This window comes from Pseudophryne corroboree, chromosome 5, assembly GCF_028390025.1.
Source record: "Pseudophryne corroboree isolate aPseCor3 chromosome 5, aPseCor3.hap2, whole genome shotgun sequence".
NCBI lineage: Eukaryota > Metazoa > Chordata > Amphibia > Anura > Myobatrachidae > Pseudophryne > Pseudophryne corroboree.
In genome coordinates, this window is record NC_086448.1 from 155390580 (window position 1) to 155405041 (window position 14462).

A 14462-nucleotide genomic window follows, 5' to 3' on the forward strand; every position below is an offset into this window, starting at 1 on the left:
GCTAACTTTATGGTTGAAGCCATTAAGGAGATAGGTTTGCTTAATGCACGCACCACAGCTATGGCAGTATCGATTCACAGGGGATTATGGCTACACCAGCGGACTGCTGACGCGGACTCCAACAAAGATGTGGAAGGCCTGCATTTCCCAGTTGAGGCCTTGTTTGGCAACAAACTCAACAAGTGGATTTCACGAGCTATTGCGGGTAAATCCACCTATCTACCTTCTGCAGGGCCACCAGCTATGAAGGGCTACTCAGGTACCAGTTTACAGTCCTTTCGGAATGCAAAATTTAGGGTCAAGACCAGAGGTTCTTCTACAACCGCCAGAGGTGCTAGAGGTAAACCACGCAAACCAGTGGCTGCTGGTTCACAGGAACAGAGCTCAGGCTCTGCCTCCTCAAAACCTTCTGCATGACGGTGGACTGCGATGCCTGGCAGACAGGCAGGTGTGAGCCTAAAATTCTTCAGTCACATCTGGACAAGATCTTTCCAGGATCCCTGGGTCATAGACCTTATATCCCAGGGCTACAGGGTGGAGTTCCAGGATCTCCCACCTCAGAGATTCTTCAAATCAGGCTTACCAGTTCCACAGGAAGCAAGACCAACCTTTCAAAGCCATTCAAAAACTGTTACAGACCCAGGTCATTGTTCCTGTTCCATCTCATTTACAAAACAAGGGATACTGTTCCAGCTTGTTTGTAGTTCCGAAACCAGATGGTTCAGTAAGACCGATTCTGAATCTCAAATCATTGAACCCATACTTACGAGCGTTCAAGTTGGAGTCTGGGAGCAGTGATCTCAGGTCTGGAAGAGGGGGATTTCCTTGTATCCCTGGATATCAAGGATGCGTACCTCCACATTCTGATCTGACCGCCTCATCAGGCTTATCTAAAGTTACCAGTTTCAGGCCCTGCCATTTGGTCTCTCCACGGCACTGAGGGTGTTCATCAAAGTGATGGCAGAGATGATGCTACTCCGCAAACGGAGTGAACATCATTCCTTACCTGGACGATCTTCTGATAAAGGCTGCGTCCAGGGAGCAGTTGTTGGAGAACATTGGTCTCACAACCAGATTACTCCTGGATCATGGGTGGATTCTGAACCTGCCAAAATCTCACCAAGTACCAACGCAGAAGCTTCATTTCCTGGGAATGATACTGGACACAGAATCTCAAAGTGTTTTTCTTCCCTTGGATAAGGCAATGGCAATCCATTCGATGGTTCGGTCTTGAAGCCGATCCGAATCTCAGTACATCTATGCATCCGCCTTCTGGGGAAAATGGTGGCTTCTTACAAAGCACTTCAGTACGGAAGGTTTCATGCGAGGCCCTTCCAGCTGGATCTGTTGGACAAATGGCCTGATAGCGCGCTGGCACCTGTAGTCCACCTGTAAAGAAAATATTAAATATTAAAATATTTAAAAAAAAACACAACACATTCTTTTAAAAAACCTTTATTAAACTGGGTCTTCACCTGGGGGCGGCAGCCTTTAAGCTCTTTTGCATGGCCGCCGCCTTCCCAGGGCTTCCGGCGTCTTCACCTGGGGGGGGCGCCACCTCCCCAGGGCTTCTGTGGTCTTGCTCCGGCATCTTCACCTGGTGGGCGGCGGCTGCTAAGCTCTTTTGCATAGCCGCCGCCCATCCAGGACTTCCACGGCGTCTTCAGGAGCTCTTCTCCGCTCCTCCTCCGCCGTCGGACTGACAGCCGCTGCCTCGCGCTGACTTATATAAGTCAGCGGGAGGGGGCGGGGCGATGACGCGGCGAGCCGTGATTGGCTCGCGGCGGCCATCTTGAATTTCAAAAATGACGCTGAGGCGCCATTTTTGAAACTGGTACCGCTCCGCTGCCAAACTCTGCAATAGAAAGGTAAATTTCCCCCGCCCGCACCGCTGCCGCAACCCGCCGCCGCCCGCACCGCCGCCGCCCGCACCGCCCACACCGCAACCCGCCGCCGCAACCCGCCGTCGCCCACACCGCCACCGCAACCCGCCGCCGCCCGCACCACCGCCGCCTGCACATCGCTATCGCTGGGCAAAATCGCTGGCCTCTTAAAGTGTTAGCGATTTTGCCTAACTTTTGCAGCGACATAGTCAAAATTGACTTGCCTGCACTGACTATTTTTCCCAGCGATAGCGACCTAGCGGGGACGCGCATCGCTATCGCTGGCTGTGTACACACGGAGCGATCTGCACTAACTTTCTGAGCGATTTTGACTATATAGTCAAAATCGCTCAGTTATATCGCTCCGTGTGTATGCACCTTTACTCTGGTCATGGGTCAAGGATAGGGTGGATCACGACACACGTACAAGAGTGCTACACAAACTCAATTTCCCACAATAAAGCGCAGTATCAGGGCATAGATCTAGTAATATACCAGCTGAATTCAGATCATATTATATATCATCACACCTGTACAACTGTGCCGTGGTAAGAATCAATAAGACCCTTATAAATGTGCCGCGGTAAGAAATAATACCAATGGATTAAAATGTTCTTTATGGCTCAAATGACACACATTATAAACATATAGTTGCAGGAGTTATTGTGGTGAGCCCACCTTTTAAATTAACTAAGTACACTATTTTCTCACTCTTTATCACTTATATGTTTGTATGTGTCACTTTTTAACCTCTATATTATGCTGTATGTGTCCTATAATAGGGACTGTGTTAATATTAATATAAAGCAATAAAAGCTACGTTTTATCATAATAACTAATTAAACAAATTTGACTTGTGCACCCGACTTATCAACCGCTTCTTCAGTTCTTTACCCTTGGCCTCTTGACTCAACAAGAAGCTCAAGTAGTATTGTTCCATGTCGAGGGACCCACAGGCTGTAGCGGTCGACTCCCTGACAACTCCGTGGGCCTACCAGCTGGTGTACTTGTTTTCTCCAATTCCTCTGATCCCAAGTGTTCTCAAAAGAATAAAAAGGTAAAGAGGTCAATCAATTCTGATTGTTCCGGAGTGGCCGCTAAGGGCCTGGTATGCAGATCTTCTTGAGATGCTAATCGAAGATCTGTGGCCTCTGCCTCTTAGAGAGGATCTTCTGCAACAGGGCCCGTTCATTTATCAAGACTTACCACGGCTACGTTTGATGGCGTGGAAGTTGAGCGGCTGATTCTAGCCAGGAGAGGGATTCCTGACAAGGTCATCCCGACTATGATCTAAGCCAGGAAAGGAGTAACGTCAAAACATTACCATCGTATCTGGAAGACATATGTCTCTCGGTGTGAGAGAAGACAATACAGGTTGAGTATCCCTTATCCAAAATGCTTGGGACCAGAGGTATTTTGGATATCGGATTTTTCCGTATTTTGGAATAATTGCATACCATATTGAGATATCATGGGGATGGGACCAAAATCTAAGCACAGAATGCATTTATGTTACATATACACCTTATACACACAGCCTGAGGGTCATTTAATACAATATTTTTAATAACTTTGTATATTAAACAAAGTTTGTGTACATTGAGCCATCAAAAAACAAAGGTTTCACTATCTCACACTCACTCAAAAAAGTCCGTATTTCGGAATATTTGGATATGGGATACTCAACCTGTATTCTACTGTGGAATTTCATCAGGGACTTTCTCTGACGTCCTAAGTGGATGCTGGGGACTCCGTCAGGACCATGGGGTTTAGCGGCTCCGCAGGAGACAGGGCACAAAAGTAAAAGCTTTAGGATCAGGTGGTGTGCACTGGCTCCTCCCCCTATGACCCTCCTCCAAGCCTCAGTTAGATTTTTGTGCCCGGCCGAGAAGGGTGCAATCTAGGTGGCTCTCCTAAAGAGCTGCTTAGAGTAAAAGTTTGTTAGGTTTTTTATTTTCAGTGAGTCCTGCTGGCAATAGGCTCACTGCTACGAGGGACTTAGGGGAGAGAAGTGAACTCACCTGCGTGCAGGATGGATTGGCTTCTTAGGCTACTGGACACCATTAGCTCCAGAGGGAGTCGGAACACAGGTCTCACCCTGGGGTTCGTCCCGGAGCCGCGCCGCCGACCCCCCTTGCAGATGCCGAAAAGTGAAGGTCCAGAAACGGCGGCAGAAGACTCTTCAGTCTTCATAAGGTAGCGCACAGCACTGCAGCTGTGCGCCATTGTTGTCAGCACACTTCATAGCAGCGGTCACTGAGGGTGCAGGGCGCTGGGGGGGGGCGCCCTGGGCAGCAATGATAGTACCTTATTCTGGCTAAAAATACATCACATATAGCCCCTGGGGGCTATATGGATGTATTTAACCCCTGCCAGGTCTCAGAAAAACGGGAGAAGAAGCCCGCCGAAAAGGGGGCGGGGCCTATTCTCCTCAGCACACAGCGCCATTTTCCCTCACAGAAATGCTGGTGGGAAGGCTCCCAGGCTCTCCCCTGCACTGCACTACAGAAACAGGGTTAAAACAGAGAGGGGGGGCACTTATTTGGCGATATGTATATATATATTAAAATGCTATAAGGGAAAAACACTTATATAAAGGTTGTCCCTGTATAATTATAGCGTTTTTGGTGTGTGCTGGCAAACTCTCCCTCTGTCTCCCCAAAGGGCTAGTGGGGTCCTGTCCTCTATCAGAGCATTCCCTGTGTGTGTGCTGTGTGTCGGTACGTGTGTGTCGACATGTATGAGGACGATGTTGGTGAGGAGGCGGAGCAATTGCCTGAAATGGTGATGTCACTCTCTAGGGAGTCGACACCGGAATGGATGGCTTATTTAAGGAATTACGTGATAATGTCAACACGCTGCAAGGTCGGTTGACGACATGAGACGGCCGGCAAACAAATTAGTACCTGTCCAGGCGTCTCAAACACCGTCAGGGGCTGTAAAACGCTCATTTACCTCAGTCGGTCGACACAGACACGGACACTGACTCCAGTGTCGACGGTGAAGAAACAAACGTATTTTCCTTTAGGGCCACACGTTACATGTTAAGGGCAATGAAGGAGGTGTTACATATTTCTGATACTACAAGTACCACAAGAAGGGTATTATGTGGGGTGTGAAAAAACTACCTGTAGTTTTTCCTGAATCAGATAAATTAAATGAAGTGTGTGATGATGCGTGGGTTTCCCCCGATAGAAAATTATTGGCGGTATACCCTTTCCCGCCAGAAGTTAGGGCGCGTTGGGAAACACCCTTTAGGGTGGATAAGGCGCTCACACGCTTATCAAAACAAGTGGCGGTACCGTCTCCAGATAGGGCCGCCCTCAAGGAGCCAGCTTAGAGGCTGGAAAATATCCTAAAAAGGTATATACACACATACTGGTGTTATACTGCGACCAGCGATCGCCTCAGCCTGGATGTGCAGCGCTGGGGTGGCTTGGTCGGATTCCCTGACTGAAAATATTGATACCCTTGACAGGGACAGTATTTTATTGACTATAGAGCATTTAAAGGATGCATTTCTATATATGCGAGATGCACAGAGGGATATTTGCACTCTGGCATCAAGAGTAAGTGCGATGTCCATATCTGCCAGAAGATGTTTATGGACACGACAGTGGTCAGGTGATGCAGATTCCAAACGGCACATGGAAGTATTGCCGTATAAAGGGGAGGAGTTATTTGGGGTCGGTCCATCGGACCTGGTGGCCTCGGCAACAGCTGGAAAATCCACCTTTTTTACCCCAAATCACATCTCAGCAGAAAAAGACACCGTCTTTTCAGCCTCAGTCCTTTCGTCCCCATAAGGGCAAGCGGGCAAAAGGCCAGTCATATCTGCCCAGGGATAGAGGAAAGGGAAGAAGACTGCAGCAGGCAGCCCATTCCCAGGAACAGAAGCCCTCCACAGCTTCTGCCAAGTCCTCAGCATGACGCTGGGGCCGTACAAGCGGACTCAAGTGCGGTGGGGGGTCGTCTCAAGAGTTTCAGCACGTAGTGGGCTCACTCGCAAGTGGACCCCTGGATCCTACAAGTAGTATCCCAGGGGTACAGACTGGAGATTCGAGACGTCTCCCCCTCGCAGGCTCCTGATGTCTGCTTTACCAACGTCTTCCTCCGACAGGGAGGCAGTATTGGAAACAATTCACAAGCTGTATTCCCAGCAGGTGATAATCAAAGTACCCCTCCTACAACAAGGAAAGGGGTATTATTCCACACTATATTGTGGTACTGAAGCCAGACGGCTCGGTGAGACCTATTCTAAATGGGAAATCTTTGAACACTTACATACAAAGGTTCAAATCAAGATGGAGTCACTCAGAGCAGTGATAGCGAACCAGGAAGAAGGGGACTATATGGTGTCCCTGGACATCAAGGATGCTTACCTCCATGTCCCAAATTGCCCTTCTCACCAAGGGTACCTCAGGTTCGTGGTACGGAACTGTCACTATCAGTTTCAGACGCTGCCGTTTGGATTGTCCACGGCACCCCGGGTCTTTACCAAAGTAATGGCCGAAATGATGATTCTTCTTCAAAGAAAAGGCGTCTTAATTATCCCTTACTTGGACGATCTCCTGATAAGGGCAAGGTCCAGAGAACAGTTGGAAGTCGGAGTAGCACTATCTCAAGTAGTTCTACGACAGCACGGGTGGATTCTAAATATCCAAAATCGCAGCCGTTTCCGACGACACGTCTGCTGTTCCTAGGGATGGTTCTGGACACAGTCCAGAAAAAGGTGTTTCTCCCGGAGGAGAAAGCCAGGGAGTTATCCGAGCTAGTCAGGAACCTCCTAAAACCAGGAAAAGTGTCAGTGCATCATTGCACAAGAGTCCTGGGAAAAATGGTGGCTTATTACGAAGCGATTCCATTCGGCAGATTCCACGCAAGAACTTTTCAGTGGGATCTGCTGGACAAATGGTCCGGATCGCATTTTCAGATGCATCAGCGGATAACCCTATCTCCAAGGACAAGGGTGTCTCTCCTGTTGTGGTTACAGAGTGCTCATCTTCTAGAGGGCCGCAGATTCGGCATTCAGGATTGGATGCTGGTGACCACGGAGGCCAGCCTGAGAGGCTGGGGAGCAGTCACACAGGGAAAAAATTTCCAGGGAGTGTGATCAAGTCTGGAGATTTTTCTCCACATAAATATACTGGAGCTAAGGGCAATTTACAATGCTCTAAGCTTAGCAAGACCTCTGCTTCAAGGTCAGCCGGTATTGATCCAGTGGGACAACATCACGGCAGTCGCCCACGTAAACAGACAGGGCGGCACAAGAAGCAGGAGGGCAATGGCAGAAACTGCAAGGATTTTTCGCTGGGCGGAAAATCATGTGATAGCACTGTCAGCAGTGTTCATTCCGGGAGTGGACAACTGGGAAGCAGACTTCCTCAGCAGGCACAACCTCCACCCGGGAGAGTGGGGACTTCATCGGGAAGTCTTCCACATGATTGTGAACCGTTGGAAAAGACCAAAGGTGGACATGATGGCGTCCCGCCTGAACAAAAAACTGGACAAGTATTGCGCCAGGTCAAAAGACCCTCAGGCAATAGCTGTGGACGTTCTGGTAACACCGTGGGTGTACCAGTCGGTGTATGTCTTCCCTCCTCTGCTTCTCATACCCAAGGTATTGAGAATTATAAGACGTAGAGGAGTAAGATCTATACTCGTGGCTCCGGATTGGCCAAGAAGGACTTGGTACCCGGAACTTCAAGAGATGCTCACAGAGGACTCATGGCCTCTGCCGCTAAGAAGGGACTTGCTTCAGCAAGTACCATGTCTGTTCCAAGACTTACCGCGGCTGCGTTTGACGGCATGGCGGTTGAACGCCGGATCCTAAGGGAAAAAGGCATTCCGGAAGAGGTCATTCCTACCCTGGTCAAAGCCAGGAAGGAGGTGACCGCACAACATTATCACCACATGTGGCGAATATATGTTGCGTGGTGTGAGGCCAGGAAGGCCCCATGAAGAAATTTCAACTCGGTCGTTTCCTGCATTTCCTGCAAACAGGAGTGTCTATGGGCCTCAAATTGGGGTCCATTAAGGTTCAAATTTCGGCCCTGTCGATTTTCTTCCAGAAAGAATTGGCTTCAGTTCCTGAAGTCCAGAAGTTTGTCAAGGGAGTACTGCATATACAACCCCCTTTTGTGCCTCCAGTGGCACTGTGGGATCTCAACGTAGTTCTGGGATTCCTAAAATCACATTGGTTTAAACCGCTCAAATCTGTGGATTTGAAATATCTCACAGGGAAAGTGACCATGCTGTTGGCCCTGGCCTCGGCCAGGCGAGTGTCAGAATTGACGGCGTTTGTCTCAAAAAAGCCCATATCTGATTGTCCATTCGGACAGGGCAGAGCTGCGGACTCATCCCCAGTTTCTCCCTAAGGTGGTGTCAGTGTTTCACCCGAACCAGCTTATTGTGGTACCTGCGGCTACTAGGGACTTGGAGGACTCCAAGTTGCTAGATGTTGTCAGGGCCCTGAAAATATAGTTCCAGGACGGCTGGAGTCAGGAAAACTGACTTGCTGTTATCCTGTATGCACCCAACAAACTGGGTGCTCTTGCTTCAAAGCAGACGATTGCTAGTTGGATGTGTAGTACAATTCAGCTTGCACATTCTGTGGCAGGCCTGCCACAGCCAAAATATGTAAATGCCCATTCCACAAGGAAGGTGGGCTCATCTTGGGCGGCTGCCCGAGGGGTCTCGGCTTTACAACTTTGCCGAGCTGATACTTGGTCAGGGGCACACCCTGACTGAGGAGGACCTGGAGTTCTCTCATTCGGTGCTGCAGAGTCATCCGCACTCTCCCGCCCGTTTGGGAGCTTTGGTATAATCCCCATGGTCCTGACGGAGTCCCCAGCATCCACTTAGGACGTCAGAGAAAATAAGAATTTACTTACCGATAATTCTATTTCTCGTAGTCCGTAGTGGATGCTGGGCGCCCATCCCAAGTGCGGATTGTCTGCAATACTTGTACATAGTTATTGTTACAAAAATCGGGTTATTATTGTTGTGAGCCATCTTTTCAGATGCTCCGCTGTTATCATGCTGTTAACTGGGTTCAGATCACAGGTTGTACAGTGTGATTGGTGTGGCTGGTATGAGTCTTACCCGGGATTCAAAATCCTTCCTTATTGTGTACGCTCGTCCGGGCACAGTATCCTAACTGAGGCTTGGAGGAGGGTCATAGGGGGAGGAGCCAGTGCACACCACCTGATCCTAAAGCTTTTACTTTTGTGCCCTGTCTCCTGCGGAGCCGCTAAACCCCATGGTCCTGACGGAGTCCCCAGCATCCACTACGGACTACGAGAAATAGAATTATCGGTAAGTAAATTCTTATTTTTTCTGCAGTCGGTAGTTGATGTGGGCCTAGGCTCCATAAAAGTTCAGATTTCGGCCATGTCTATTTTCTTTCAGAAACAATTGGCTTCTCTCCCTGAGGGCCAGACATTCTTGAAGGGTGTTCTTCATATCCAACCTCCCTTTGTGCTTCCCACTGCACCTTGGTATCTCAATTTGGTTCTGAAATTCCTTCAATCGGACTGGTTTGAACTGTTACAGAAGGTAGACGTAAAGTATCTTACGTGGAAGACCGTCACGCGTTGGGCTTCGGTAAGGCGCGTATCGGAGCTGGGGGTGTTGTCTCACAAGAGCCACTACTTGATTTTCTATGAGGACAGAGCTGATCTCAGGACTCGTCAGCAATTCCTTCCTAAGGTGGTGTCGGCGTTTCACATCAACCAGACAATTATGGTTCCGGTTGTTACTGACACCTCTGCTACTCCAAAGTGCTTGGATGTTGTAAGGGCTTTGAAGATATATGTAAAGCGAACTGCTCGTCACATTAAATCGGACTTGCTGTTCGTTCTTTATGATGTCAACAAGATTGGGTGTCCTGCTTCAAAGCAGTCAATTGCTCGCTGGATCAGGCTCACTATCCAACATGCATATTCCACGGCAGGTTTGCCGGTTCCAAAATCTGTACAGGCCCACTTAACTGGATCGGTGGGTTCATCTTGGGCGGCTGCCCGGGGTGTCTCGGCATTACAGCACTGCCGAGCAGCTACTTGGTTCGGTTCGAACACGTTTGCCAAGTTTTACAAGTTTGATACCTTGGCCTCTGAGGACCTTCAGTGTGGTCAACCCGGAACCCCAGCACTCTCCCACCCGGTTTGGGAGCTTTGGTACTTCCCCCATGGTACTAAATGGATTCTCAGTATCCCCTAGGACGTAAGGGAAAATAGGATTCCGTAGGGGATACTGGGCGCCCGCCCGGTGCTTCGTTCTTCCTGCACGGTTGATTGTTTAACTGTTTGGAGCAGCTGTTGCTGTCCCTGTTTTCAAGTTTGGTTAGCATGGCTTTCCTCTTGTTCTGGTTGTGCTGGTTCGAAATCTCACCACTTTCCTTCTCTCAAAGTATGTCCATCTCCTCGGGCACAGTTTCCTATACTGAGTCTGGTAGGAGGGGCATAGAGGGAGGAGCCAACCCACACTATTAAATTCTTAAAGTGCCCATGGCTCCTGGTGGACCCGTCTATACCCCATGGTACTAAATGGATTCCCAGTATTCCTTACGGACTACAAGAAAAGGCTTTACCGGTAGGTAATTTAAAATCCTATTTTTTCAACCTCAGAAACTGTTACTATTACAATACCCATCTTCAATGAGTTAATAAACCAGAAACAATTGCTCGATATTCTTATTTGAAATAAAGGTAATTTTAGGTTTTTTTGGTGTTTTTAACCCTTTAGGTTACTGTGTAGAGATTCGGGAGGAGAGACTGAATCCATGCTCCTGAATGAAACTGTTCCTCAGTGGGTGGTTGATATCACTGTGGATGTAAGAACATTTAATTCTAATTTTTTTTAGAACCCGCCCCTATGTTTTAAGTAACTGAATATTAAAAGACAACAGACAATATGGGTGGGATGTAATGGCGTCCAAGATCGCCACCAGAGGTGTGGGATGCTGGCTGATTTTTTGGATGGTTTTTTTAAAGGGGCAATCACCTACAAGGCATGACTTTGCTTTGTAAGTGATTACCCCTTTTAAAAAAACATCTGAGATTGGCAGGCATCCTGCACCTCCGGCGATCTGACTCTGACCGAATATCTGTCTATGAATCTTTAGGTTAATAATGACACCGCTCTAATGTCCTCTTTGTATCCACTCTTCACTCATTTACTGGGCAGTTAGTGGCAGAGTGGGCACAGGTGGCGCTTTCTGAGATGTAGTATTACAGCACACTCAGAGGGCCTAATTCAGACCTGATCGCAGCTGCAAATTTGTTCTCTAATAGGCAAAACCATGCACAGAAACAATATAACCCACCCAAATCTGACTCTCTCTGAATATGTTATATCTGCCCCACTTGCAGTGCACATGGGGGGTTATTCCAAGTTGATCGCAGCAGGAAATTTTTTAGCAGTTGGGCAAAACCATGTGCACTGCAGGGGAAGCAGATATAACATGTGCAGAGAGAGAGAGATTTGGGTGTGGTGAGTTCAATCTGCAATCTAAATTGCAGTGTAAAAATAAAGCACCCAGTATTTACCCTGCACAGAAACAAAATAACCCACCCAAATCTAACTCTCTCTGTAAATGTTATATCTGCCCCCCTGCAGTGCACATGGTTTTGCCCAACTGCTAAAAGATTTCCTGCTGCGATCAACTTGGTTTTGCTCATTAGAGAACAATTTTGCAGCTGCGATCAGGTCTAAATTAGGCCCAGAGTCTGTTTTTAGAACTGTTCCTGTTAGGTGATAAATGTTAATATTTTGCGATACCATTGGTGGCTTGTTTTTAGATTTAAAAGTATTTGGCATAAAGTGTTAATGTTTTCAAAGGGGCCTTATGAATATTTGTGGTACAGTACTAATGGTTGTGTAACTTCTTAGTGTTCACTCCGGTCAACAATACATTTTGTCTTGTAGAAAAATATGCCGAAATTCAATAAAATTCCATTCTACCTCCAACCACATTCATCTTCTGGAGCAAAAACTCTAAAGAAGTGAGTATATAGTCTTAAATACAAGGGGTTTCCCATTCTCCGACGGGCTCAGCAGTGTTTTTTTGGGGAAAAACTGCTCAACGTGCAGTGCAATCTCTCAGTGGCAGGGGTTTTTCATAGAGTAAGCAACTAACTAGTATTAAGGTGGAGGTTGGGGTGATCTGCATCTAGAGCTATTTGTATTCAGTTAGCCCAAGGCTAATTGCCAGCTAAAATCCCTGCGGCATGGCAAAGGCTATTCAAGTAAATAGCCTTTTTCCCATGCCTAAAACTCAGGATTCAGGTGTGGAATCCCACTGATTCCACGTAAACTTCGGAATCGATCGGTTTTTATCCCCCACGTGCGAACACGATTTTGATGTTTTTATGCGGTCTTTACTGCGAGGATCAGTGCGACTTCAGGGATTTACTTGTGGGGTAATCCTTGCTAATAGGATGGCTCCGGTGCGACAATTAGCCGTACCCCCCTTAGACACTACCTATCTCACATATACTGGTAGAAGTACCTGCCCCAGCCTGACAGGTGCCCAATATGCATAGTACACATTGACAACCATGTACCAGTGAAGATGACTGTAGTACAGTGATGGCTAACCTTGACACTCCAGCTGTTGTTGTACTACAAATCCCAGCATGCCCTGCTACAGTTTTGCTATTTGGCCATGCTAAAACTGATGCAGGGCATGCTGGGGTGTGTAGTTAAACAAAAACTGGAGTGTCGGGGGTGTGGCTTAACTGCTGAAGGAAGCAGACGTGCAGCTCAGGAGCTCCTGCACATTAACTAACAGAAAGTCCTTTAAATGACCCTTGTGATCACCCATCCCCATCATATATTCACCCCCACTACCATTCAGCCTGCTTAGGTCACACTGGGGGAGCGCTGCGTAATCGGGGAATGCTTTTAAGCTCTCCTGCGGGTTGCGGTCCTCTCCCCAGATTGAAGCCGGGGCCTTAAATAAGCACGGGTCCCGACCTGGACTCCCGGCCCGGAGCCGCACCGGACTAGTCGCGGCACTTTGATCTACCCTACAGTGCTCCCGGGGCCCTGTGCATATACTGCTGGACTCCTACGTCCGTCTAACTGCCCTTGGGGACGCCTTGCGGCCCGGGTCGCCGACGTCCAAAGTCCCGGACCGCGGGGATCAGCGTGAGTGCGGCCGCCATCTTGCCGCGGCTTCCCCTGGGGCCTGAGGCGGACGGTTCAGAGCGCCTGTCTGCGGCTCCCAGCGCCAGTGCTCTCTCCTCCAAAACCGCGGCTGACGGGGCACCCGCAGCGGGTCGTCGGTGGGGCGGAACGGGGGCTGGCTGCTGGTCCCGGAGCTGGGTGTTTACACCTGTGCTGCGCTGCCGCTCCATACCATAACCCTCTGGCTTCCCTGCAGCTCTCCCTCATATCAGGGCACAGTCACAACCTCTGTGGCCCCCTTTTCCCCCAGTAACCGCAGTGCCGTTACCCCGGAGCAGTATAAGCTTTATGACCCCCCCTTCATAGGGTAAAAGTGATCGCTCCGGCTCCCGCCTTATACCACAGCCCGGTTTACCACAGTGGGGGCGCAGGAGGTAAGAAATACCTTTCCCACCTGCTTGCTATCTTACGGCCGCATGAGTGCACGGGCGAGACGCGGTTTGTCGCTGCACGTGACCTCCCGCCGCTGCTACGGTCCGTTGGCTGGCCCGCGAGTGCCTCCATTGGCGACTCCCTGCGCCCATTTTATAACCGCCGTATACTCCTTGTCCGCCCGTGCCCCGAGGCACCGTGATTCTCTACTAATGGTGGCCCGTGCTCTGCGAGGCACTTCATGGCGCTCCTGATGCCTGCCCTAGACTAGCCTATCCTGCGGTCACCTTGCGCTAGAGGGTCAGCTAATGTCCTAGCCGAGGCCTCTCTTGAGATTACTTTCCGGATACATCTGAGATTTCCTACGAGGAGTTGATACTCTTGATACCTACTTTCGTGCCTTTCCCGCTCTATTCTGTCGCAAAAAAATTGCAAATCGAATGCTGCTAATAAACCCAGCATTCTCCGTGCATGGGAGAAGGTCGGATCTACTTCTCGTAACTCATCGGCTGCAGACCGAATGTCCGTTTCGGAGGATGCTTCATCGCCAAGAGCTCACCTTACCACCCAAGGCGTCGTCTCTATTGTCACCAAAACTATCTAAACCGAAATGAGGTCAGCGCTTGCAGAATTTAGAAAGGATCTGACCGACCTGGGCACCCGTACGGATTCGTTGGAATGTAAGATGGATGAGGTGTGCCAGTACCAGGCCGTGCTTGAACAGGAGTGAATTGACCTCCGCACTGATGTCGACGTGCATGAGGACCACCTGGAGGATTTGGACAACCAGAACAGGAGAAATAATATCAGGATCCGTAACATCCCTGAGAGTGTTACCTTGGAAGCCCTCCCGGGTTTTTTGGAAGGCCTGTTTCTGAATTTACTCCCCGGTACTCCGAAAGACCTGTTCCTTCTAGATAGAGCGCATAGAGCGCTCCGTCCTCGTCCTCCCCCGTCACAACCACGCCGAGATGTTATCCTCCAATTCCACTATTATAAGACTAAGGAAAAGATCAT

General features: G+C 49.0%; 1 protein-coding gene across 1 annotated transcript in view; it reads left to right on the top strand.

Moving 5' to 3' along the window:
• WDR48 (WD repeat domain 48) overlaps positions 1-14462 on the top strand; it is a 264189-nt gene that overhangs the window by 233908 nt on the left and 15819 nt on the right. Inside the window, exons 16-17 of the mRNA XM_063921834.1 lie at positions 10629-10716; positions 11811-11887. Of these exons, the coding sequence (XP_063777904.1) occupies positions 10629-10716; positions 11811-11887 (165 nt within the window). The remainder of the gene's footprint in view (positions 1-10628; positions 10717-11810; positions 11888-14462) is intronic.